Below are 21819 nucleotides of genomic sequence, written 5' to 3' on the forward strand. Positions count from 1 at the left end.
CTGTCCCCTCTCAGCCCACAAGTTTTCCCAATTTGACCCTTTCGATTGTCTCCACCGTCCCACTGGGGGCAAGTGATAGAGCTGCTGTGTGATGCCAGGCTGCCTCCTGGCATTAACCCACAACCCCTGGGAAGCCACAGCCCAGTGAATCATGAAACCAGAGCCCACCGCATCAGCTCTTCTGCAAAAGGCTCCCCGACTCTGGGGCAGCTGAGCTGTCAGCACCCTGTGCCCGCGTTCCCCCACAAAGTGATGCCCAGACACTGACGGACGAGCGTTTGTTTCTCAAACAAGTGATTTATTGACATCTTTACATCTTTACATCTCAATCCACGAATGGACTCTCTCCAAGTAGGGGGTGCGGTCGCTGCCCAGGTGGTAGCGGCAGTCTCTGTCGCAAGCCTCCTTGCAACGGGTCCTTCAGCTGCATCGGGTCCCACTCCCCAGAGTGTGCTTCTGCTGTGGAGGAAAGGTGCGGCAGCAATTCCCACTGCCGACGGAGCAGCGTCTTCTCCATATCCTGGTGGTACCGGCTCCCCGGGGAGTGCCTGGGATGGGCAGATTCTCCACACGGACCCCAGGGAACACACAGAGGCACATGGGTGGTGCCTCTCGCTTGGTCCCTGCACAGCCGGAGCTGCCAGCAAGAATTTCTGGGCCCGTGTGAAATCACCGTCCTGGCCGCCCCAGCACGAGGGGAAAGCAGGGCGAAACTCATCTTTGTCGCCACTGTGGTCATCACCGGCTGCTGTGCTGGGGAGACTGTGGAGAGGAGAAGAGCGCTGCTCTTGGCAGAGGGCTGCTGCAGAGGGTTTGCCCTTCCCCTGCCTCGTCCCGCATTCTCCCCTCTTTTTCCCTGCAGTAGGAGCTGGTCATCTGCCGTCAGGTATGAGCCCCGCAAACGCATCTCTGGGTACTCCCCGCACTCTTGCGAGCCGATCTCCCAGCTTCATGAACTCACGCACTGCCTCGGCGTGGGCATCCGGGTCCTGCGCCAGGTGCTGGAAGAGGTTGAGCGGATCGGCCGTTTGGAAGGCTGGGGGCAAGATTATCTCCTCGGGCACGTTCTCATTGCCAAAGAAGAAGTGGTTGAGGCGTTTCTCCTCCAGGCAGTGGTGCAGGTACCGCATGATGCGCAGCAGCCCCGGCACGAAAGAGACGCTGCCCCAGCGTGACAGGGTCAGGAGGTGCATCACAGCTGTCTTCAAGGCATAGGTGGAAGAGCCTCTGCACATCAGGATGCGGGCGCAGAGCTGCAGGCATTTGAGGTGGACGCTGTCCTGCGGGGCATGGCTGGCCACATGCCTGAAGAACTTCACCTCTGCCACAGTGTAGCTCTCCGGCCACACGATGCTTGGGGTGAAGATGGTGTCTAAAGTCCGGCTGCTCACAAAGATGTCCGAGTCGCGTTGCTGCACCCCAAATATCATCTCAATCCAGAGGCTTCTGTTGTTGCCATTGGTCACCTGGAATTTGCAGGAGCGGCTGGAGGGCAGCACCGTTAGACGGTATTTCCTCGACTGAGGCAAAACCACCCAGACATCTTTCAGCCAGTCCTGTAACCAGTGGGCAGTTTTCTGCACATCTAGGTAGGAGCCGGTGCAGAGGGTGCGTAGGAGGCTGGGCTCCTGTTTTCTGCTCAGCTCCTCCTCGGGGCAATGGAGGAAGCACAGCATCTCTCCTGCCAGCTGCTCGTTCAGGCAGGTGCACACCAGATCAACGTGGATGCAGAAGTCCCTTGCCGGCATCTCCCCCGCAGTGTCCTGCACCAGGTGGAAGACGTGCCCCTGGGGGGACTTCAGGGGCACGAGCAGGCGGTAGATGATGTCTTCCTCACGGGGACTCCAACCTTCGAAGGCGCTGCCCACCCCGATGGCTGATTGCAACACTGGGAAGAAACTCTTTGAGAATAACTTTTCCATGACAAGAATGAAGTGATCCACCAAGAGCTTCACCTCCTTGCACTCTGTGGCCAAGTTCTGAACTGGCGACTGTATGTGCTCGTCATAAAACCTTTGCAGGTCATATACATCACCATTGCCGCCTTCTTCTTCTTCTTCCTCCTCCTCCTCCACCACCTGCTCCCTGTCGCTGCTGGAGCTCTCCTCGTCACTGCTGCTGTCTGGCTCACAGCTCCTTTTCTTGAGCCACCAGCAGAGCCCGAAGAGCAGGACCAGGGCTCCAGCAATCGCCCAGAACTGCCACTGCTGCAAGGCGGCAAAGAGCAGGGCTCCCCAGGCAAAGCCGCTCTGCTCCTGGGTGCTCTGCTCCTGGGTGCTCTGCTCCCGGGTGCTCTGCTCCAGCTCCTGCAGCAGCCGAGTCATCTCCCGGCTCAGCATCTCCTCACGCTGCTGCATGCGCTCGCGCATGGCCTCATCCAGCTCAACACCGACCATCTGCAGGAGCTGGATGATGCTTTGCACAACCAAGGCGAAGAATTTTATGGCGGCCATGGCCTGCAGGAGGAGGGAGAGAAGGGGTTCAGTGGGGCTGGGAGGGAGGGAGGTGGCGGCGGGGGGAGCGGGGACGGGAGCCGCAGGGAGCTGGGGGCGGGTAGGAGAGGGGGCGAGGCAGCTGGGAGGCAGCAAGGCCTGCGCCCAGCCGCGCCGGCGGCGGCCCCGTGCCCTGCCCAAGGCGCTCCCGCGAGCGGCTGGGCCCTCGATGCAGGGTGAGAACCCCCCGCCCCGGGGGCCGCGTTTCTGCCCCGGCCCTGGCCCAGCCCGGCCTCCCCCCGCGTGCGCACTCACCGCTGGCCCAGGCCGTACTGGGGCAGCGCTGCTGCTGGCGCCCCTGATAACCGCCCCCGTTGTGAGCCGTGCCCTGTGCTGTCACAGGCGCCCGAGCGCATCACAGGCACGCCCGCCGGCCAGCCCCGCCCTTCGGCCCCACCCCGGCTCAGCCGCTCCAGCTGCCCCGGTGTACTGGTGAAGGCTGGGCTAGAGCTAATTTTCTTCACCGGAGCTTGCGTGGTGCTGTATTTGGGGTTCATTATCACCTGCCTGCCAATGGCAGTCTCATCATCATAGAATATCCTGAGTTGGAAGGGACCCACGAGGATCATGGAGTGCGACCCCTGACTCCACCCTGGGCAGCCTTAAAGTTCCATCACGTCTCTAAGAGCATTGTCCAATTGCTTCCTGAGTACCAAGAGGCTCGGGCCATGACCGTTTCCTGGGGGGAGCTCGTTCCACTGCTTGACCACCCTCTCCCTGAAGAACTTTTTCCTAATGTCCAGTCCGAACTCCCCTTGACGCAGCTTTAAGCCATTCCTTCGCGTCCTCTCACCAGACCCCAGAGAGAAGCATCAGCACCTCCCTCTCCGCTCCCCGTCCTGCGGGCGTTGTGGACAGCAACGCGGTCACCCCTCAGTCTCCTCTCCTCTAAGCTGAACAAACCCCGTGGCCTCAGCCGCGCCTCGTAAGGACGTGCCCGCTAGTCCTTCCACCATCTTTGTTGCCCTCCTTTGGACACATTCTGATCTTTCTACATCCTTCCTACGTTGTGGTGCCCAAAACTGCACACAGTACTGGAGGTGAGGCCGCACCAGTACTGAGTATAGTGGGTCAATCCCTTCTTTGCACGGGCTGGCTATACCGTGCCTAGCGCACCCCAGGAGATGGCTGGCCCTTTTGGCCGCCAGGGCACGTTGTTGAGTCCCATTGAGCTTACATCAACCAACACCCCCAGATCCCTTTCCAAAGCCCGTACACTTTCGTTTGCCGCCTAAGTTCCCAAAGGAGATTCCTGGTCAGCCAAGCCAGCCTCCTGCCCTTCTTGCTTGACTTGCGACACAGGGGAATTGCCCGCTCCTGTGCTCTTAAGAAATGGCTCTTAAAAAGTGACCAGCGTTTATGGACACCAATACCCTCGAAAGCAGAATTCCAGGGGACCTTACTAGCTAGTTCCTTGAGCAGCCTGAGGTCTGCTCTCCCAGAATCCAGGGTAGTAGCTCTGCTGGCAGTTTTTCCCATATCACCAAAGATTTTCAACTCAACCATTTCTTGATCGCTATGGCCAAGACAGCCACCAATCCTCACTTCACCCACGAGAGCATCTCTATGGACAGACAACAGGTCTAGGAGGGCACCTTTCCTAGTCGGCTCCCTTAGTACCCGTATCAAAAAGTTACCTTCAACGTGGGCTTCAGGAATTCCCTGGGCCTGTTCGTCTCTGCTCTATGACAGTCCCAGTTAGCAGCCGGGAAGTTGAAGTCGCCCGTAAGGCCGACATAGGGCGACTGATGCAGAGATTTCCCTCGATTCCTTTCAGAATCGTACATCGGTGTCATCACCCTGGCTGGGGGATCCATAGTAGACTCCTGCAGGAACATCCGCCCTGTGAGCTTTTCCCCTGATCTTTAGGCAGAGGCTCTCAAGCGTGTCGTCCCCAGCTGCAAGCGCTGTACAGCCCGTGGATGCTTTGCTCCTTGAGATCCCATCCCATGAGATGGGATCGGCTCCCTTGGTGCTGACCTCTGTGCTTGTGGGCACGGGTGTGCTCTTGGTGCCTTCGTGACGCCGATGCCTGGGTGGTGGTGTATGTGCTGGTGGTGGGATGGGGCCTGCCTGTGGCAGGATCTCTGTTCCTGCTGTGCCACTGCCAGAGGACGTTGCTGCCAGAGAGAGATTTCCCCAGGGTGATGAGGGGGTGCGGGTGGCGATTTCCCAGCGGGCAGCTCCCACTGACCATAGAGCACCGTCTTCTCCATGGCCAGCATGTTCAGTTCTGCGGTACCAACTCCCTGGGGAGTATCTGGGACAGGCAGATTCTCCACCCGGACCCCAGTGAACACACGGAGGCACATCAGCGGTGCCTCTCGCTTGGTCCCTGCCCAGCCGGAGCTGCCAGGGAGTTTCTCAGCCCGTGCGAAATGGCCAAATGTCCGTGACGGTGCGAAGGGAAAGCGGGGCGAAACTCATCTTTGTAGGCACCGTGGTCTTCACCGGGTGCTGTGCTGGGGAGACCACTGGGAGGAGGACGCTGCCGCTCTTGGCAGAGGGCTGCTGCGCGGGGATTTCCCTTTCCTTTCTGTGTCGCGCATTCTCCCCTCTTTTTCCCTGCGCTATGAGGTCAGGTGATGCCATCACCTCCCCACAGACCTGGCTTCTCAAAGGAGGATCCACAATCACAGAAGCCAAAACCTTGAGTAGCAGCTATGCAGCCAGGCGTTCACCGGTTCAATTGGTCTCCTCCTTTCTGAAGCCCTTCCTCTGGCTGGCAGGAGAGAGGAGACCACCGCCTGTGCTCCTGATCCTTTTAGCATTGTTCCGAGGGACATACAGTCTCTTTCGATGGTTCTAAGTTGCCTCGTCCCAGTACTGTCAGACCCTACTTCGCATAGGAGGGGCGGATGATATCCTGTACGGTTCAGCAGGCTTGGCTCAGCGACGTCCCAAACGTGAGCTCCTGGTGAGCAGCAAACTGCTCTAGAGAAATCGTCTGCGCGGCAAACAGGTGCTTGGGTGCCTCTCAGTAAGGAATCTCCATTGCTAATACCTTGCGTGCTTTCCTGTGGCACTGGTTCTAACGCGGCTGGGTGGGTGGCTCAGCTTTACCTGCCTGGCTTTTCCTGGATCCTGTCTGTTGCTCCCGTGCTCTGAATTCTCCGCTCCCCGACGATCATGCCTGCACCCTAGCCCCTCTCGGACACAGGCCCCGACTAGGCCTGCTGCAAGAAAAGGCAACAGAAAGTGCTGTAAGAGCACGGCCCTCGCAGAGCCTGCAAAAGCCACGGCCCTTGGGCTGATGGGCACCGGGCACCCGTTGGGCTTCTTTAGCACTCAGACACAGGCACCTCTTTCGATGTGACAATTACCGAGGATCTTGCAAAGCTTCGCCCATATACCGACATTGGTCGGAGGTGTCCCACATACAGGTATGAGGCACCTCTTCTGCCACACAGCTGCCGTCAGGCCACTGCTTCTCCTAAACGTGGCATGGACTGCACAAGTGCATGCTTTGAATCGGAGACGTCTCAAAAGCTTCCTTGAACCTTGCTGCACGTGTTAAGTCTCCCTCGTTAAGGTGGTGGGAACCTGAGCTTGCAGGTCACGAGAGGGTAGGGCGAAGGAGTCTCGTGCTCGTGCAGGAGCCAGAGCAGCCAGAGCCCTGCCCTGCAGTCGTGGCACTTGTCCCCTGTGCCAAGGGCTCCCCACTCCGACAGCGTGATACCCACCCCGCTGGGGTCGCCCAAGGGCAATGCTGTCGGGCTCCCAGGGCCTGGTTTGCGTAGGGCTCCCAAGGAAGCCACTTTGGGCTCCCTACGGCACACAGGCAACGTGCACAGCTGTGGAGGGTGACAGATTATTCCGATCGCCCCAACGCAGGAGCACGGAGAGGTGGGGGAGCCTTAGTTACAGAAGCAGCGAAACCAGAGCCCACCGCATCAGCTCTTCTGCAAAAGGCTCCCCAGCTCTGTGGCAGCTGAGCTGTCAGCACCCTGTGCCCACGTTCCCCGACAAGGTCATGCACAGACACTCCCGGACGAGCGTTTGTTTGTTAAACAAGTGATTTATTGGTAAATCTTCCAGAAGGAATGGACTCTCTCGAAGAGGGAGGGCGGTCGCTGCCCAGGTGGTAGCGGCAGTCTCTGTCACAAGCCTCCTTGCAACGGCCCCTTCAGCTGCATCGGGTCCCACTCCCCAGAGTGTGCTTTTGCGGTGGAGGAAAGGTGCGGCAGCAATTCCCACTGCAAATTGAGTAGCGTGTTCTCTGTGTCCAGCGTTCTCAGTGGTGTGGCACCAGCTCCCCGGGGAGTGTCTTCAGGCCTGGCCCTGTCCCTGAGGAACTGCACCTCTGCCATAGCACAGCTCTCTGGCCAGCTCTTTGCTGCTGGTAACACTGGCCTCTGCCTACTCAATGCTCAGGAAGGTGTCCGAGTCTTCTTGCTGCACCGCAAACATCATCTCAATCAGAAGGGTACTGTTGGAAGCGCTTGTCAACCGGAGCTTGCAGGAGCGCCTGGAGGGCAGCACTGTTAAACGGTAGTCTCTCGACAGAGGCAAAAGCATCCAGGCTCCTTCTACCAATGTCTGGAACCAGAGGGTGGTTTTCTCCAGGTCGAGGTAGGGGCCAGTGCAGAGAGTGCCTAGGAGGCTGGGACCCTGATTTCTCCTCAACTCCTCCTCAGGGTGGTGGAGGAAGCACAGCATGTTCTCCCCCAGCTGCTCCCTTCGGCAGGTGCACTCCAGCTCCACGCGGATGTAGGAGTCCTTCGCTGGCCTCTCCCCCGCGGTGCCCAGCTCCAGGTGGAAGGCGTGCCCACGGGGGGGCTGCAGGGGCACGAGCAGGCGGTAGATGATGTCTTCCTCACGGGGACTCCAACCTTCGCAGGGGATGCCCACCCTGATGGCTGGCTTCAGTCGCGGCTTGAAACTATTCCTGGAAAGGTTTCGGCAGATACGGAGAAGTTCTTCCACCAGCTTCTCCGCCATCGTGAATGATATTGGCAAGTCCAGGAGGCGCTTGACCGAAATTCTGCCCACATCCAGTGCAAAACTGGGTTTTTCTTCTTGGTCCTCCTTATCCACCCTGCTTCTGGAACTGCCCTCCTTGCTGCTGCTGCCTGGCTCACGGCTCCTTTTCCTGAGCCACCAGCAGAGCCCGAAGAGCAGGACCAGGGCTCCAGCAATCGCCCAGAACTGCCACTGCTGCAAGGCGGCAAAGAGCAGGGCTCCCCAGGCAAAGCCGCTCTGCTCCCGGGTGCTCTGCTCCTGGGTGCTCTGCTCCCGGGTGCTCTGCTCCAGCTCCTGCAGCAGCCGAGTCATCTCCCGGCTCAGCATCTCCGCGCGCTGCTGCATGCGCTCGCGCGTGGCCTCATCCAGCTCATCACCGACCATCTGCAGGAGCTGGATGATGATTTGCACAACCAAGGCGAAGAATTTTATGGCGGCCATGGCCTGCAGGAGGAGGGAGAGAAGGGGTTCAGTGGGGCTGGGAGGTGGCGGCGGGGGGAGCGGGGACGGGAGCCGCAGGGAGCTGGGGGCGGGTAGGAGAGGGGGCGAGGCAGCTGGGAGGCAGCAAGGCCTGCGCCCAGCCGCGCCGGCGGCGGCCCCGTGCCCTGCCCAAGGCGCTCCCGCGAGCGGCTGGGCCCTCGATGCAGGGTGAGAACCCCCCGCCCCGGGGGCCGCGTTTCTGCCCCGGCCCTCGCCCAGCCCGGCCTCCCCCCGCGTGCGCACTCACCGCTGGCCCAGGCCGTACTGGGGCAGCGCTGCTGCTGGCGCCCCTGATAACCGCCCCCGTTGTGAGCCGTGCCCTGTGCTGTCACAGGCGCCCGAGCGCATCACAGGCACGCCCGCCGGCCAGCCCCGCCCTTCGGCCCCACCCCGGCTCAGCCGCTCCAGCTGCCCTGGTGTACTGGTGAAGGCTGGGCTAGAGCTAATTTTCTTCACCGGAGCTTGCGTGGTGCTGTATTTGGGGTTCATTATCACCTGCCTGCCAATGGCAGTCTCATCACCATAGAATATCCTGAGTTGGACGGGACCCACGAGGATCATGGAGTGCAACCCCTGACTCCACCCTGGGCAGCCTTAAAGTTCCATCACGTCTCTAAGAGCATTGTCCAATTGCTTCCTGAGTACCAAGAGGCTTGGGCCATGACCGTTTCCTGGGGGGAGCTCGTTCCACTGCTTGACCACCCTCTCCCTGAAGAACTTTTTCCTAATGTCCAGTCCGAACTCCCCTTGACGCAGCTTTAAGCCATTCCTTTGCGTCCTCTCACCAGACCCCAGAGAGAAGCATCAGCACCTCCCTCTCCGCTCCCCGTCCTGCGGGCGTTGTGGACAGCAACGTGGTCACCCCTCAGTCTCCTCTCCTCTAAGCTGAACAAACCCCGTGGCCTCAGCCGCGCCTCATAAGGACGTGCCCGCTAGTCCTTCCACCATCTTTGTTGCCCTCCTTTGGACACATTCTGATCTTTCTACATCCTTCCTACGTTGTGGTGCCCAAAACTGCACACAGTACTGGAGGTGAGGCCGCACCAGTACTGAGTATAGTGGGTCAATCCCTTCTTTGCACGGGCTGGCTATACCGTGCCTAGCGCACCCCAGGAGATGGCTGGCCCTTTTGGCCGCCAGGGCACGTTGTTGACTCCCATTGAGCTTACATCAACCAACACCCCCAGATCCCTTTCCAAAGCCCGTACACTTTCGTTTGCCGCCTAAGTTCCCAAAGGAGATTCCTGGTCAGCCAAGCCAGCCTCCTGCCCTTCTTGCTTGACTTGCGACACAGGGGAATTGCCCGCTCCTGTGCTCTTAAGAAATGGCTCTTAAAAAGTGACCAGCGTTTACGGACACCAATACCCTCGAAAGCAGACTCCCAGGGGACCTTACTAGCTAGTTCCTTGAGCAGCCTGAGGTCTGCTCTCCCAGAATCCAGGGTAGTAGCTCTGCTGGCAGTTTTTCCCATATCACCAAAGATTTTAAACTCAACCATTTCTTGATCGCTATGGCCAAGACAGCCACCAATCCTCACTTCACCCACAAGAGCATCTCTATGGACAGACAACAGGTCTAGGAGGGCACCTTTCCTAGTCGGCTCCCTTAGTACCCGTATCAAAAAGTTACCTTCAACGTGGGCTCCAGGAGTTTCCTGGGCCTGTTCGTCTCTGCTCTATGACAGTCCCAGTTAGCAGCCGGGAAGTTGAAGTCGCCCGTAAGGCCGACATAGAGCGACTGATGCAGAGATTTCCCTCGATTCCTTTCAGAATCGTACATCGGTGTCATCACCCTGGCTGGGGGATCCATAGTAGACTCCTGCAGGAACATCCGCCCTGTGAGCTTTTCCCCTGATCTTTAGGCAGAGGCTCTCAAGCGTGTCGTCCCCAGCTGCAAGCGCTGTACAGCCCAAGCCCTCCTTTACATACAGCACTACCCCCCGCCTCGCCCGCCCTGCCGCTCTCTCCTGAAGAGCCGTAACCGTCCAGCACAGCACTCCACTCACAGGACTCTTCCCAACAAGTCTCACTCACGCCAGTGGTGTCGTAGCTCTGGGACTGAGCCAAGGCCTCCAGTTCCTCCTGTCTGTTCCTCACACCGCGTGCATTCGTGTACAAACATTTCAACTCTGCTCCAGCCTACTCAGTACTTCGTGGAGCAGAGTGAAAGCTCTCACTAGCACACCCCTCCTCAAGCATCGTCATGCCGTCCCTTAGCTTATCGCTCGTTAAGCCCCATTTTATGCCTTCCCCCCTTCAAACCTAGTTTAAAGCGCTTTCAATCAGCCCCGCTAGCTCGTGAGCAAAAATACTTTTCCCCCACTGAGAACGGTGCACCTCGTCAGGCCCCAGCGGGCCTGGTGTCACAGAGACCATCCGATGACTGAAAATCCCCAGATTCGGCCAGTGACGCTGGCCTGGGAGCCAGTATTGAGAAGTTGCGTCCGCCTGTTTGTTTCAAGGTCATTCCCCACAAGTGGAAGCACAGAGGAGAATACTGCCTGCGCTCCTGATCCCTTTGCCGATCTCCCCGAGGCCCTGAAGTCTCTTCTGACCGCCCTTGGGCTTCTCATCACGACATCGTTGGTACCCACATGAAAAAGCAAGAGCGGCTGATAATTTGAGGGCCGAGCGAGGCTCGGAAGTTTCCTGGTAACGCCTCCAACCCGAGCCCCAGGGAGGCAGAACGCTTCCCGAAAAGGCAGGTCTGCTCAGCAGACCAGGGGAGCGGTGAATGAATTCCTTGTTTTGCTTTGCCTGGGCGCGTAGCTCTTGCTTTACCTTCTAACCTGTCCCCTCTCAGCCCACAAGTTTTCCCACTTTCACCCTTCAGATTCTCTCCACCGTCCCACTGGGGGCAAGTGATAGAGCTGCTGTGTGATGCCAGGCTGCCTCCTGGCATTAACCCACAACCCCTGGGAAGCCACAGCCCAGTGAATCATGAAACCAGAGCCCACCGCATCAGCTCTTCTGCAAAAGGCTCCCCGACTCCGTGGCAGCTGAGCTGTCAGCACCCTGTGCCCGCGTTCCCCCACAAAGTGATGCCCAGACACTGACGGACGAGCGTTTGTTTCTCAAACAAGTGATTTATTGACATCTTTACATCTTTACATCTCAATCCACGAATGGACTCTCTCCAAGTAGGGGGTGCGGTCGCTGCCCAGGTGGTAGCGGCAGTCTCTGTCGCAAGCCTCCTTGCAACGGCCCCTTCAGCTGCATCGGGTCCCACTCCCCAGAGTGTGCTTCTGCTGTGGAGGAAAGGTGCGGCAGCAATTCCCACTGCCGACGGAGCAGCGTCTTCTCCATATCCTGGTGGTACCGGCTCCCCGGGGAGTGCCTGGGATGGGCAGATTCTCCACACGGACCCCAGGGAACACACAGAGGCACATGGGTGGTGCCTCTCGCTTGGTCCCTGCACAGCCGGAGCTGCCAGCAAGAATTTCTGGGCCCGTGTGAAATCACCGTCCTGGCCGCCCCAGCACGAGGGGAAAGCAGGGCGAAACTCATCTTTGTCGCCACTGTGGTCATCACCGGCTGCTGTGCTGGGGAGACTGTGGAGAGGAGAAGAGTGCTGCTCTTGGCAGAGGGCTGCTGCAGAGGGTTTGCCCTTCCCGTGCCTCGTCCCGCATTCTCCCCTCTTTTTCCCTGCAGTAGGAGCTGGTCATCTGCCGTCAGGTATGAGCCCCGCAAACGCATCTCTGGGTACTCCCCGCACTCTTGCGAGCCGATCTCCCAGCTTCATGAACTCACGCACTGCCTCGGCGTGGGCATCCGGGTCCTGCGCCAGGTGCTGGAAGAGGTTGAGCGGATCGGCCGTTTGGAAGGCTGGGGGCAAGATTATCTCCTCGGGCACGTTCTCATTGCCAAAGAAGAAGTGGTTGAGGCGTTTCTCCTCCAGGCAGTGGTGCAGGTACCGCATGATGCGCAGCAGCCCCGGCACGAAAGAGACGCTGCCCCAGCGTGACAGGGTCAGGAGGTGCATCACAGCTGTCTTCAAGGCATAGGTGGAAGAGCCTCTGCACATCAGGATGCGGGCGCAGAGCTGCAGGCATTTGAGGTGGACGCTGTCCTGCGGGGCATGGCTGGCCACATGCCTGAAGAACTTCACCTCTGCCACAGCGTAGCTCTCCGGCCACACGATGCTTGGGGTGAAGATGGTGTCTAAAGTCCGGCTGCTCACAAAGATGTCCGAGTCGCGTTGCTGCACCCCAAATATCATCTCAATCCAGAGGCTTCTGTTGTTGCCATTGGTCACCTGGAATTTGCAGGAGCGGCTGGAGGGCAGCACCGTTAGACGGTATTTCCTCGACTGAGGCAAAACCACCCAGACATCTTTCAGCCAGTCCTGTAACCAGTGGGCAGTTTTCTGCACATCTAGGTAGGAGCCGGTGCAGAGGGTGCGTAGGAGGCTGGGCTCCTGTTTTCTGCTCAGCTCCTCCTCGGGGCAATGGAGGAAGCACAGCATCTCTCCTGCCAGCTGCTCGTTCAGGCAGGTGCACACCAGATCAACGTGGATGCAGAAGTCCCTTGCCGGCATCTCCCCCGCAGTGTCCTGCACCAGGTGGAAGACGTGCCCCTGGGGGGACTTCAGGGGCACGAGCAGGCGGTAGATGATGTCTTCCTCACGGGGACTCCAACCTTCGAAGGCGCTGCCCACCCCGATGGCTGATTGCAACACTGGGAAGAAACTCTTTGAGAATAACTTTTCCATGACAAGAATGAAGTGATCCACCAAGAGCTTCACCTCCTTGCACTCTGTGGCCAAGTTCTGAACTGGCGACTGTATGTGCTCGTCATAAAACCTTTGCAGGTCATATACATCACCATTGCCGCCTTTTTCTTCTTCTTCCTCCTCCTCCTCCACCACCTGCTCCCTGTCGCTGCTGGAGCTCTCCTCGTCACTGCTGCTGTCTGGCTCACGGCTCCTTTTCTTGAGCCACCAGCAGAGCCCGAAGAGCAGGACCAGGGCTCCAGCAATCGCCCAGAACTGCCACTGCTGCAAGGCGGCAAAGAGCAGGGCTCCCCAGGCAAAGCCGCTCTGCTCCAGCTCCTGCAGCAGCCGAGTCATCTCCCGGCTCAGCATCTCCTCACACTGCTGCATGCGCTCGCGCATGGCCTCATCCAGCTCATCACCGACCATCTGCAGGAGCTGGATGATGCTTTGCACAACCAAGGCGAAGAATTTTATGGCGGCCATGGCCTGCAGGAGGAGGGAGAGAAGGGGTTCAGTGGGGCTGGGAGGGAGGGAGGTGGCGGCGGGGGGAGCGGGGACGGGAGCCGCAGGGAGCTGGGGGCGGGTAGGAGAGGGGGCGAGGCAGCTGGGAGGCAGCAAGGCCTGCGCCCAGCCGCGCCGGCGGCGGCCCCGTGCCCTGCCCAAGGCGCTCCCGCGAGCGGCTGGGCCCTCGATGCAGGGTGAGAACCCCCCGCCCCGGGGGCCGCGTTTCTGCCCCGGCCCTCGCCCAGCCCGGCCTCCCCCCGCGTGCGCACTCACCGCTGGCCCAGGCCGTACTGGGGCAGCGCTGCTGCTGGCGCCCCTGATAACCGCCCCCGTTGTGAGCCGTGCCCTGTGCTGTCACAGGCGCCCGAGCGCATCACAGGCACGCCCGCCGGCCAGCCCCGCCCTTCGGCCCCACCCCGGCTCAGCCGCTCCAGCTGCCCCGGTGTACTGGTGAAGGCTGGGCTAGAGCTAATTTTCTTCACCAGAGCTTGCGTGGTGCTGTATTTGGGGTTCATTATCACCTGCCTGCCAATGGCAGTCTCATCACCATAGAATATCCTGAGTTGGAAAGGACCCACGAGGATCATGGAGTGCAACCCCTGACTCCACCCTGGGCAGCCTTAAAGTTCCATCACGTCTCTAAGAGCATTGTCCAATTGCTTCCTGAGTACCAAGAGGCTCGGGCCATGACCGTTTCCTGGGGGGAGCTCGTTCCACTGCTTGACCACCCTCTCCCTGAAGAACTTTTTCCTAATGTCCAGTCCGAACTCCCCTTGACGCAGCTTTAAGCCATTCCTTCGCGTCCTCTCACCAGACCCCAGAGAGAAGCATCAGCACCTCCCTCTCCGCTCCCCGTCCTGCGGGCGTTGTGGACAGCAGCGCGGTCACCCCTCAGTCTCCTCTCCTCTAAGCTGAACAAACCCCGTGGCCTCAGCCGCGCCTCATAAGGACGTGCCCGCTAGTCCTTTCACCATCTTTGTTGCCCTCCTTTGGACACATTCTGATCTTTCTACATCCTTCCTACGTTGTGGTGCCCAAAACTGCACACAGTACTGGAGGTGAGGCCGCACCAGTACTGAGTATAGTGGGTCAATCCCTTCTTTGCACGGGCTGGCTATACCGTGCCTAGCGCACCCCAGGAGATGGCTGGCCCTTTTGGCCGCCAGGGCACGTTGTTGACTCCCATTGAGTTTACATCAACCAACACCCCCAGATCCCTTTCCAAAGCCCGTACACTTTCATTTGCCGCCTAAGTTCCCAAAGGAGATTCCTGGTCAGCCAAGCCAGCCTCCTGCCCTTCTTGCTTGACTTGCGACACAGGGGAATTGCCCGCTCCTGTGCTCTTAAGAAATGGCTCTTAAAAAGTGACCAGCGTTTATGGACACCAATACCCTCGAAAGCAGACTCCCAGGGGACCTTACTAGCTAGTTCCTTGAGCAGCCTGAGGTCTGCTCTCCCAGAATCCAGGGTAGTAGCTCCGCTGGCAGTTGATCCCACGCATCATTTGCTGCAGCAGTGCAAATAACAGTGTATATTTCTATATTTAAGTGTGACGGTAACGCCTTCTTTATTCTATTACCTATCAACATTGCTAAGGACAGAGCCTGCCAGCAGCGCAGGGCCTTTCAGGAGTGTCGTCTCAGCCAGGCTGCCTCGCGATGTCGCTCTCCTCTTTCTCTACATATTTGATTTCATTTCATACGATAAGCCTTTCCTGATAGCTTTTTTTTGTGAAATACCAATTGACAGGTTCACTGCTTCTAAAACCAGTGTGCAAACATGCTAAGTCTTGCATGCAGAAGTAAGGGTTTATTTAGGGATTAAGGAAGTAATTGATCTCCTTAAGGAAATCAAATAAATTCTTTCTATATTGCTGCATAGAAAATATAATTTGCAGACATATGAGTTTAGACGACAGTTCTAAAAGTATGGTTTTAAAACTCATGTGTTAAAATACCATTTCCATAACTGACAGAGTCATAGGCATATTTTTCTTTAAAATGGCCTAAACACAGCTTTGTGTCTACGTTTGCACAGCTGTCACATCAGTACACGCACAGTAGGCATGTGAGCAGCCAGTGCAGCACCGTGCAGGAAAAGCCATTTGCAAAGGTGCAGTACTGAGGACTGTGCACTTTTATGTGCATTTCAATATATGGATATGTTTAAAAGTTGGCCTATATATTGTTTTTAAAAAGAAAAGTAACAACTCCCAGGTAACATTAGCTGTAGTAAAGAGTACATCTTTTGATAGGTCTAAGGAATCATATATTAATTTTGAAGGCTGCAGAAAGAGGGACTCTCTTACGAGCAGAGCTTACAGGAAGGCAGTGCACCCCATGGACCATGCACAGCCTAACCAAACACTGACCTTCCTGCTGGGCTCCAGTGCTTTAGCCTTCAGCAAAACCCGGAATGTAAAATACAAATTAGACACTCTTTTTATCACTGTCTCTCACTAACATAAAAAAAACATAATGGCAGCCAAAGAGTTAGGTAAACGCAGTTAAATTAATACATGCAGTTTTGAATGACTAAGCAATGTTTTTGTGCCGGCTCCTTGTGAAGAAACCTGACCTGCACAATTGACACAGAAAATAATACTGGCGTTGGCCTTCAGATGAAGCAGGAGTCTCTTCTGCTGTATGTTCACCATCCTTCCCCTCTCTGCCTGACTTCCTTCCAGGGACATCCTCTTCCTCTAAAAATTCATCATTCCTCTCCCTTGTTTCCTGTCACATTACCCAGACTCAATGATTTCAAAGCAGCCTGTATGCCATAGCCTTTCACATTTAATATGTACAAAAACCACATTCCGTAACAAGACAATGGTCATACAGTGACCAAACCTGTTACTCATTACAAATGAGACCTCTGTGAACTAACAAGTAAAGCAGGTATCTATAGGTTTGAGTTAAAAGAGACCCTGACGCAAATGATTTGTATGTGCCTCGGGCCCCTATGTAATATCACCCCTCTCCAAGACAAGAGTATAGAATATTGTTCATTTAAATGGAAACAGCAGTACAAATTGCCCACATGTAAAATTCTAGAGAATATAAACATTAATTAACCATATGGTCCTACAGTGATAACTATGCAATCATAAGCTATGGGAGTTGGGGTCTGTTAGTTTTATTTATCCTTTGTGGAAAAGCAAACATATAGATCAGTGATGCTCAGACTATTTTACAGCCCCCTCACTGTTATTATCACAAGCCTTTAGAAAGTGGAAATTAAAGACAATAATATCCAGGCTATGTTATAAAGCATGCCTAGTTCTTCTAATAAATGTACCACTGGGTCTCAATCTGTAGCAGAGCGATCAGATAGAACATGGCTGTACTGCTTGTGTTTTATCACAAACTGCTAAGAATTAACATATTCTGGGATTAAAAAAAAAAAAAAGGTGGAAAAGAAAAAGTTTAGTGTATCTTACACTGATCATCCATTCTAGATTTTTTGTCAAACAGAGAAGTCAGTCCTTCCAGCCTATTTTGTAGCCTGCTATTAATATCACCAATCTTTTCCTCTCGTTGTTGAATTTTTGTTGCCAGAACTGTCACTGCATTCAGAATTTCCTGTTCATTCTCCAGAAATTCCTGTAATGACACAGCGTAGAATTTACTTTTTCTTAAAAGGAAAAAAACCCAAACCTCACAAAATATTATAAAACTTGTTTTATTTATCTTGTTTTCCCACAGCTTGAGTGGTCACCAGACCTGTAGCTCTGCTAAAAGTTTTCATTAACCACCCAATCCTTGCATAAAAAAAAGCAAAGTTTGCCTTTCTAATGGAATAACTGGTGAAAAACTTTCTTACGTGATAGTTTCGTTTAATTTCTGTTCAAAATGAAGGCTATCCCCAACTGGAAAAATATTACAAGGTTGATGAGCTGAATGTAGAGCAGCAACAATGTTAGATACAGGGAGACTGCACAGGTTTAAGGATTGAATATAAGACCAGCAAAAGGAACAATATTGGGGAAAATTATTTTTATAGCCAGGACTTTTATACAGTGCTGGAAAACATAGGTTTAATACTTTGCCCCTACTTGACTTAAAAAATTGTAGTGCTTTATTTGCAATATAAAATGTTATTTTTTACATGGTAACTGAAATATATTTATGCAAAACAGTATGATAGAAAATTGAAATTCACCTTTTGAATAAAGCTCTCCTCTGACCATCCCTTCAGGAGAAGATCTACAACAAAGTCAACAATTAAAATATGGAAGATTGCTGTGCCAAAAAAGACATAAGGACTGAAAGATATTCTTAAAAAAATGTCACTTTTTTGTTTTGAAATCATTATTACATGTTACCATAAAGCACTGCTAGGTCATTCAGGATTTTGACTGTGGCTGACTTGTGGCTTTCTGCTTCAGAATTCATTGCAAAAATATCTTCTTTTATCTGCGCATTGCACTGTGAAAAAAATAATTATAACAGAATAGTTGCCATAGTTTTCTAAATAATTTCCAAGTGGTTTCACTATTTCTAGAGAGATCAGGAAAAACAAGCGGAGTTTTAGCTTATGGAAATACAAAGGTTAAGGTATGTCTCTGGACACGCTTTGTTTCAACAACAGTGTCATTTCATCTTGTTGAAGAAATTTTAACAGTTGCCAAAAATCAACACAGGCCATCTATGTCTATGCTACCAAATAAAATGGATGAAGATGCTGAGAACAGCTGGAGCAGCACAGGTTGTGCACAAACAGGGAAACTCTTCCTCATTTGCTCCCCCAAAACAGGATGGACTCATCCAGCTCTACCAGGACCCAGCTTGTACTGTCCTAGGTTTGGCTGAAACGTGTTAGGTGGCCCAGGTGAGGCACATTAAACAGCATTCCCTGGTGCAATATAGGCATCAGAAAAACCAGAGCTTCTCAGCTTCTGTTAGTGAACTGAACATAAGGAGAGGGATGTTCATAGTGTAACCAAGAGTTTTCTTCCTGAGGCAAGCCTTTGCTTCCATAAGGATGTAATCAGATAGAGCTGCAGAGTAGCTGGTACCTAGCATCTGCAGTGCTAGCACACACAGACTCGGGCAGCTGCCCTCACAGCGGTAGAGCTCTGTGCTTGCAGGCAGCAAATGGTGCACCGGGTTCAGGTTGTCTCAGAAATGTAGCCCACGTGGCTGCACAAACGGGGGTTCAGGTCCGGGTGGCAGCCTGGTAACGGTTGGCGATAAGATCACTTTTAATTCTTGTGTTTTACGGGGAAGGAGATTCTACTACTCTGATAACCTAGGGCCTGAAAGGTATACAGAATATTTTCAAAAGCATATATTCCAAATTGCACAGGCCTATTCTACATCTCACATTCATCTCAGCCCCCTTCATGTAGCAGGAAGGCCTTTTCCTACAATCCCTGACTGAATGCAGCAGATATACGATGTTGATTATGCCTCAGGGAGATGCCTTGCCCTTGGATATTCCTCTTTGTTTCCTTCCAAATTAAACACAGCCCCACACATTCATTTAAAAGGCCAGGTTTGCCCTGTGATGTTTATGTTTCGTCATCTTCCGTGGCTAGTTGTCTGTGAAATGAAAAATGAACAGAGAACTTCATACTGAGAAGGAACACTGTCAAGCTTCAATATACTCACTAATTTGAATCTGCAGTTCTCGGTGTTCACAATGTCAAGCTTCCTGTTGATCTCATAGATGTCTCGTTCTAGCAGCTTCATACTCTCTGTATGATTTTTCAACTGGCCAATTGCAGCCTCACGCTTGATCCACAATTCGTTCCTCAGCTCCAGCTGTTAATAATAAACTCTTCACTGCTATCTGATCTTTATACAGTATTTTTTAATTAAATAAAGTGAAAAGAGTTTTTGTTATGTGGCAGCTTTCATTTAAAAATTTCAAAGTACCATCTGAGACAGGTATCTATGCCCTCTTACCAACAAGGAGGAAGAGATACAGAGTGGGGAAGCGATTGCTAACAGTCCACAAGAAAGGAACCAGCTCTGACATGAAGTGACCTTCCTGCTGCAGGGTCACCCAATGACAGGAGCATCACTTTTCTGTCACTGGAGGCTCAGGTGTACACAACTGTTTTGTTGTGCTGTTCCTATTCTAATATGGTTGGAAAAAGAGGTCTCCCTTTTCTGAACAGAGAGAATTTCTGTGTTGAAGTCACTTCTGTGGAGCTCATCAGAGAGATTTGCCCATTACCAGACCACTGGGGCACAAATCCTGCAATCTGACCCATCTCGTAAGAGCCTTTTATGTAGTTTATTGAGCTTGTCTTACGCTTCTCAGTAACTAAAGACACTTTAATTCTTCCTATTAACAGCAGAAGGTGTGACTGTGTTCGTCTTCCACCTAAAAGTTTTGTTCTGGCAGAGAAACAGAAGGCAAAAGCAATCTGTTTGCCTCGATGTACAGCCCGGCTGAAGCAAGGTCTGGCCAGGCTGCCTGATGCCCAGCAGCCCTAAGCAAATGGCCCCAGTACATACTGGAACCATGTACTGCAGGCCCAGCAGTCTGACATGCACTGTGGCTACCGCAGTCAGGCTCATCAGCTGTAGCAGGTCTGAGGGTGGCTATCAGGCAGCCACTGTGTGAGCTCTGCAGGGACACTCCGGCTGGGAGCAGTAGATGCCCCACGCCTCAGACATTTTGAGCCGCTGCAACTACCCCCACAGCTATACAAATTTCTCTCTCCTCACACTGGTGCTGATTGAGTGCCTGAAGTCAGAAATGAGAAATACAGGTAAAGAGGCAAGGTTACAAAAAGATTTTTCAAATATGAGTTACTGAAGTGGCAGAAATTCCTGCCCTAGCAGTAGCAAGCATCTGCATAGAAGCAGGTTCACAAATGCCCTTAGTTCACCAGCTTCTTTTTGACTTGCTGACGTGCCTAAGGAATGCAAAATCAAGCACAAGGGCAACTTGATTTAAATGCTGGGTTACAGGCTGGGCTGAGGTCTGAGGCATCCCCCAGATGGGAGCACAACAACAGAGAGCAAAGTATGTCCCCAGCCTGTCCCTCCCAGTCCTAGTCTCCATGGGTGCCTGGTCTTTACTGGGAGGAAATAAAGCTGGTGGTGGAAACTTTGCAGAAGTAATACAGCTAAGTTTTAAATTATTACCGTGTCCTCCTCAAGCATCTCGGTAGTTTTGATTGACTGCTGAATGGCTCTTTTGACTCGTTCCTCTTCATCTTTCTTTTCTACAAAGCAGAGAGAGGGTTTTTAGACAGCATAATGACTGAACATCAGAGTTAAGCTGTTATAAATAAAACTAGGTTCTATCAGTAAGTGACTTGTTTAACTGATCTGGCATTTTTTTAAAAATGCTTTATATTTGTGTTATGGCCATGTCTATAGATTCCAGTTGTTGCAAAGAGCTCAATTTACACATGCTTCCTAGTTCACTTGAGCCATAGGCAGATAAAGGGCTATGGCACGCTGGTTTTGGAAACAGCAAGAGAAAGCCCCACTATGTAGAGGAGTTACTTAATACTTACCTAAAAATGATTTCCTCAGTTCTTCATATTTTGTACCCTTCTCTTCTGTTTCTCTCTGGGTTTCTTCCAGTGTTAGCCTGCTTATGTTTAATTCTTGTTCTTTTTTAAGTAGATTTTCAGTTGCAGTTTTGATGTCATTCTTTAATGAAACTAAATATTAATCAGTAATCTATCTATGCAGCATTTAATGCATTAATAATTCAACATATCCAGAGGAAAAAAAAAAACAGAGAAAAGAATACTGGAAGGGATCCCAAGAGGTCATCTTAGTCCATCTCTCTGCTCTACAGCAGAATCAATTAGACCTAAGTACCCATGACAGATGTTTGATTTGTCCTTAAAAACCCTAGTGGTAGAGATACCATGTCTCAGACAACTGATTCCAGGGTTTTACTATTTGTGTTACCAATGCTTTCTTAGAGCCTAACTTTTTCTTAAGTTAAATCTATTCTGTTCCCTGTTATTTGTCTTGTGGACAAGGAGAAAAGCTTATCATCTTGCTACAAATCTTTATTTATTTGGTAGTTACTACCATGTCTTCTCTTCGATTTACCTATTTTAAATGGGAAAGTTGCACATTTCCTCAACCTTTTTTTGGTCATCTTTACTGAACTCCTCTTGGATCTCAAAATAATGTACATCCTCCTTTAAATGAGGTGATCAATACCAGACACTGTACTCCAGATGTGTCCTACTAAAACCAGCTACAGTAGAGAACATACATCATAAGCCTTGCCAGGCTATCTGCCTTTTTATACAGGCTGGTTTGACAGTTGTCTTTTTCATTACTACAAATCTTTGTTGGCTTATGTTCATCTTTTCAGCTTTAGTTCTATTTATCAGTGCCTAAATATCACCTTTATGATGGATTTGTACAGATAATTGTTTGTACCTAAATGCAAAAATATGGATTCTTTTTTTTATTTTGACCTTTTTTCACCAAAATTACTTCTCCAACTTGCTAAAATAATTCTGAATTCTAGTTCTGCCCTGCAGAGGGTGCTCCTACTCTTATCGTGTTTGTCATCTGCAGGTCCGATAAGCATTCGCTCTATCCTATCACCTGAGTCATTAAGGAAAAAAACAGATTAATTCCGGTATGAGAGCAGACCTCCTGCAAACTAACGGGGACCATTATTCTATTTTGTCAGTAAAGCATGGGTAACTATTATCTAGGATGATTTTTCC

General features: G+C 52.8%; 3 protein-coding genes and 1 pseudogene across 3 annotated transcripts in view; all 4 read right to left on the reverse strand.

Moving 5' to 3' along the window:
* Positions 1–872: 872 nt before the first annotated feature.
* LOC142083185 (inositol 1,4,5-trisphosphate receptor-interacting protein-like 1) lies at positions 873–2468 on the reverse strand. Its single transcript, XM_075152419.1, has one exon. The coding sequence runs from the start codon at positions 2451–2453 to the stop codon at positions 873–875; it is 1581 nt and encodes a 526-aa protein (XP_075008520.1). The 5' UTR covers positions 2454–2468.
* Positions 2469–6592: 4124 nt separating this feature from the next.
* On the reverse strand, positions 6593–7895 carry LOC142083186 (inositol 1,4,5-trisphosphate receptor-interacting protein-like 1; annotated as a pseudogene).
* A 3699-nt stretch (positions 7896–11594) lies between these two features.
* On the reverse strand, positions 11595–13145 carry LOC142083187 (inositol 1,4,5-trisphosphate receptor-interacting protein-like 1). The gene has a single exon (XM_075152421.1). The coding sequence runs from the start codon at positions 13128–13130 to the stop codon at positions 11595–11597; it is 1536 nt and encodes a 511-aa protein (XP_075008522.1). The 5' UTR covers positions 13131–13145.
* A 4499-nt stretch (positions 13146–17644) lies between these two features.
* The window catches only part of CCDC175 (coiled-coil domain containing 175), a 28079-nt gene continuing 23904 nt past the window's right edge, over positions 17645–21819 (reverse strand). The window contains exons 11-14 of the mRNA XM_075152422.1: positions 21641–21694; positions 20255–20334; positions 18764–18916; positions 17645–17650 (exon numbers count right to left, since the gene is read on the reverse strand). Coding sequence (XP_075008523.1) covers positions 17645–17650; positions 18764–18916; positions 20255–20334; positions 21641–21694 — 293 coding nt within the window. The remainder of the gene's footprint in view (positions 17651–18763; positions 18917–20254; positions 20335–21640; positions 21695–21819) is intronic.

The sequence above is a fragment of the Calonectris borealis genome, chromosome 5 (genome assembly GCF_964195595.1).
Source record: "Calonectris borealis chromosome 5, bCalBor7.hap1.2, whole genome shotgun sequence".
NCBI classification, from domain to species: domain Eukaryota; kingdom Metazoa; phylum Chordata; class Aves; order Procellariiformes; family Procellariidae; genus Calonectris; species Calonectris borealis.

Coding starts and splice junctions, on each gene's coding strand:
- LOC142083187 (XM_075152421.1), bottom strand. CDS start 13,130: ATGGCCGCCATAAAATTCTTCGCCTTGGTTGTGCAAAGCATCATCCAG.
- LOC142083185 (XM_075152419.1), bottom strand. CDS start 2,453: ATGGCCGCCATAAAATTCTTCGCCTTGGTTGTGCAAAGCATCATCCAG.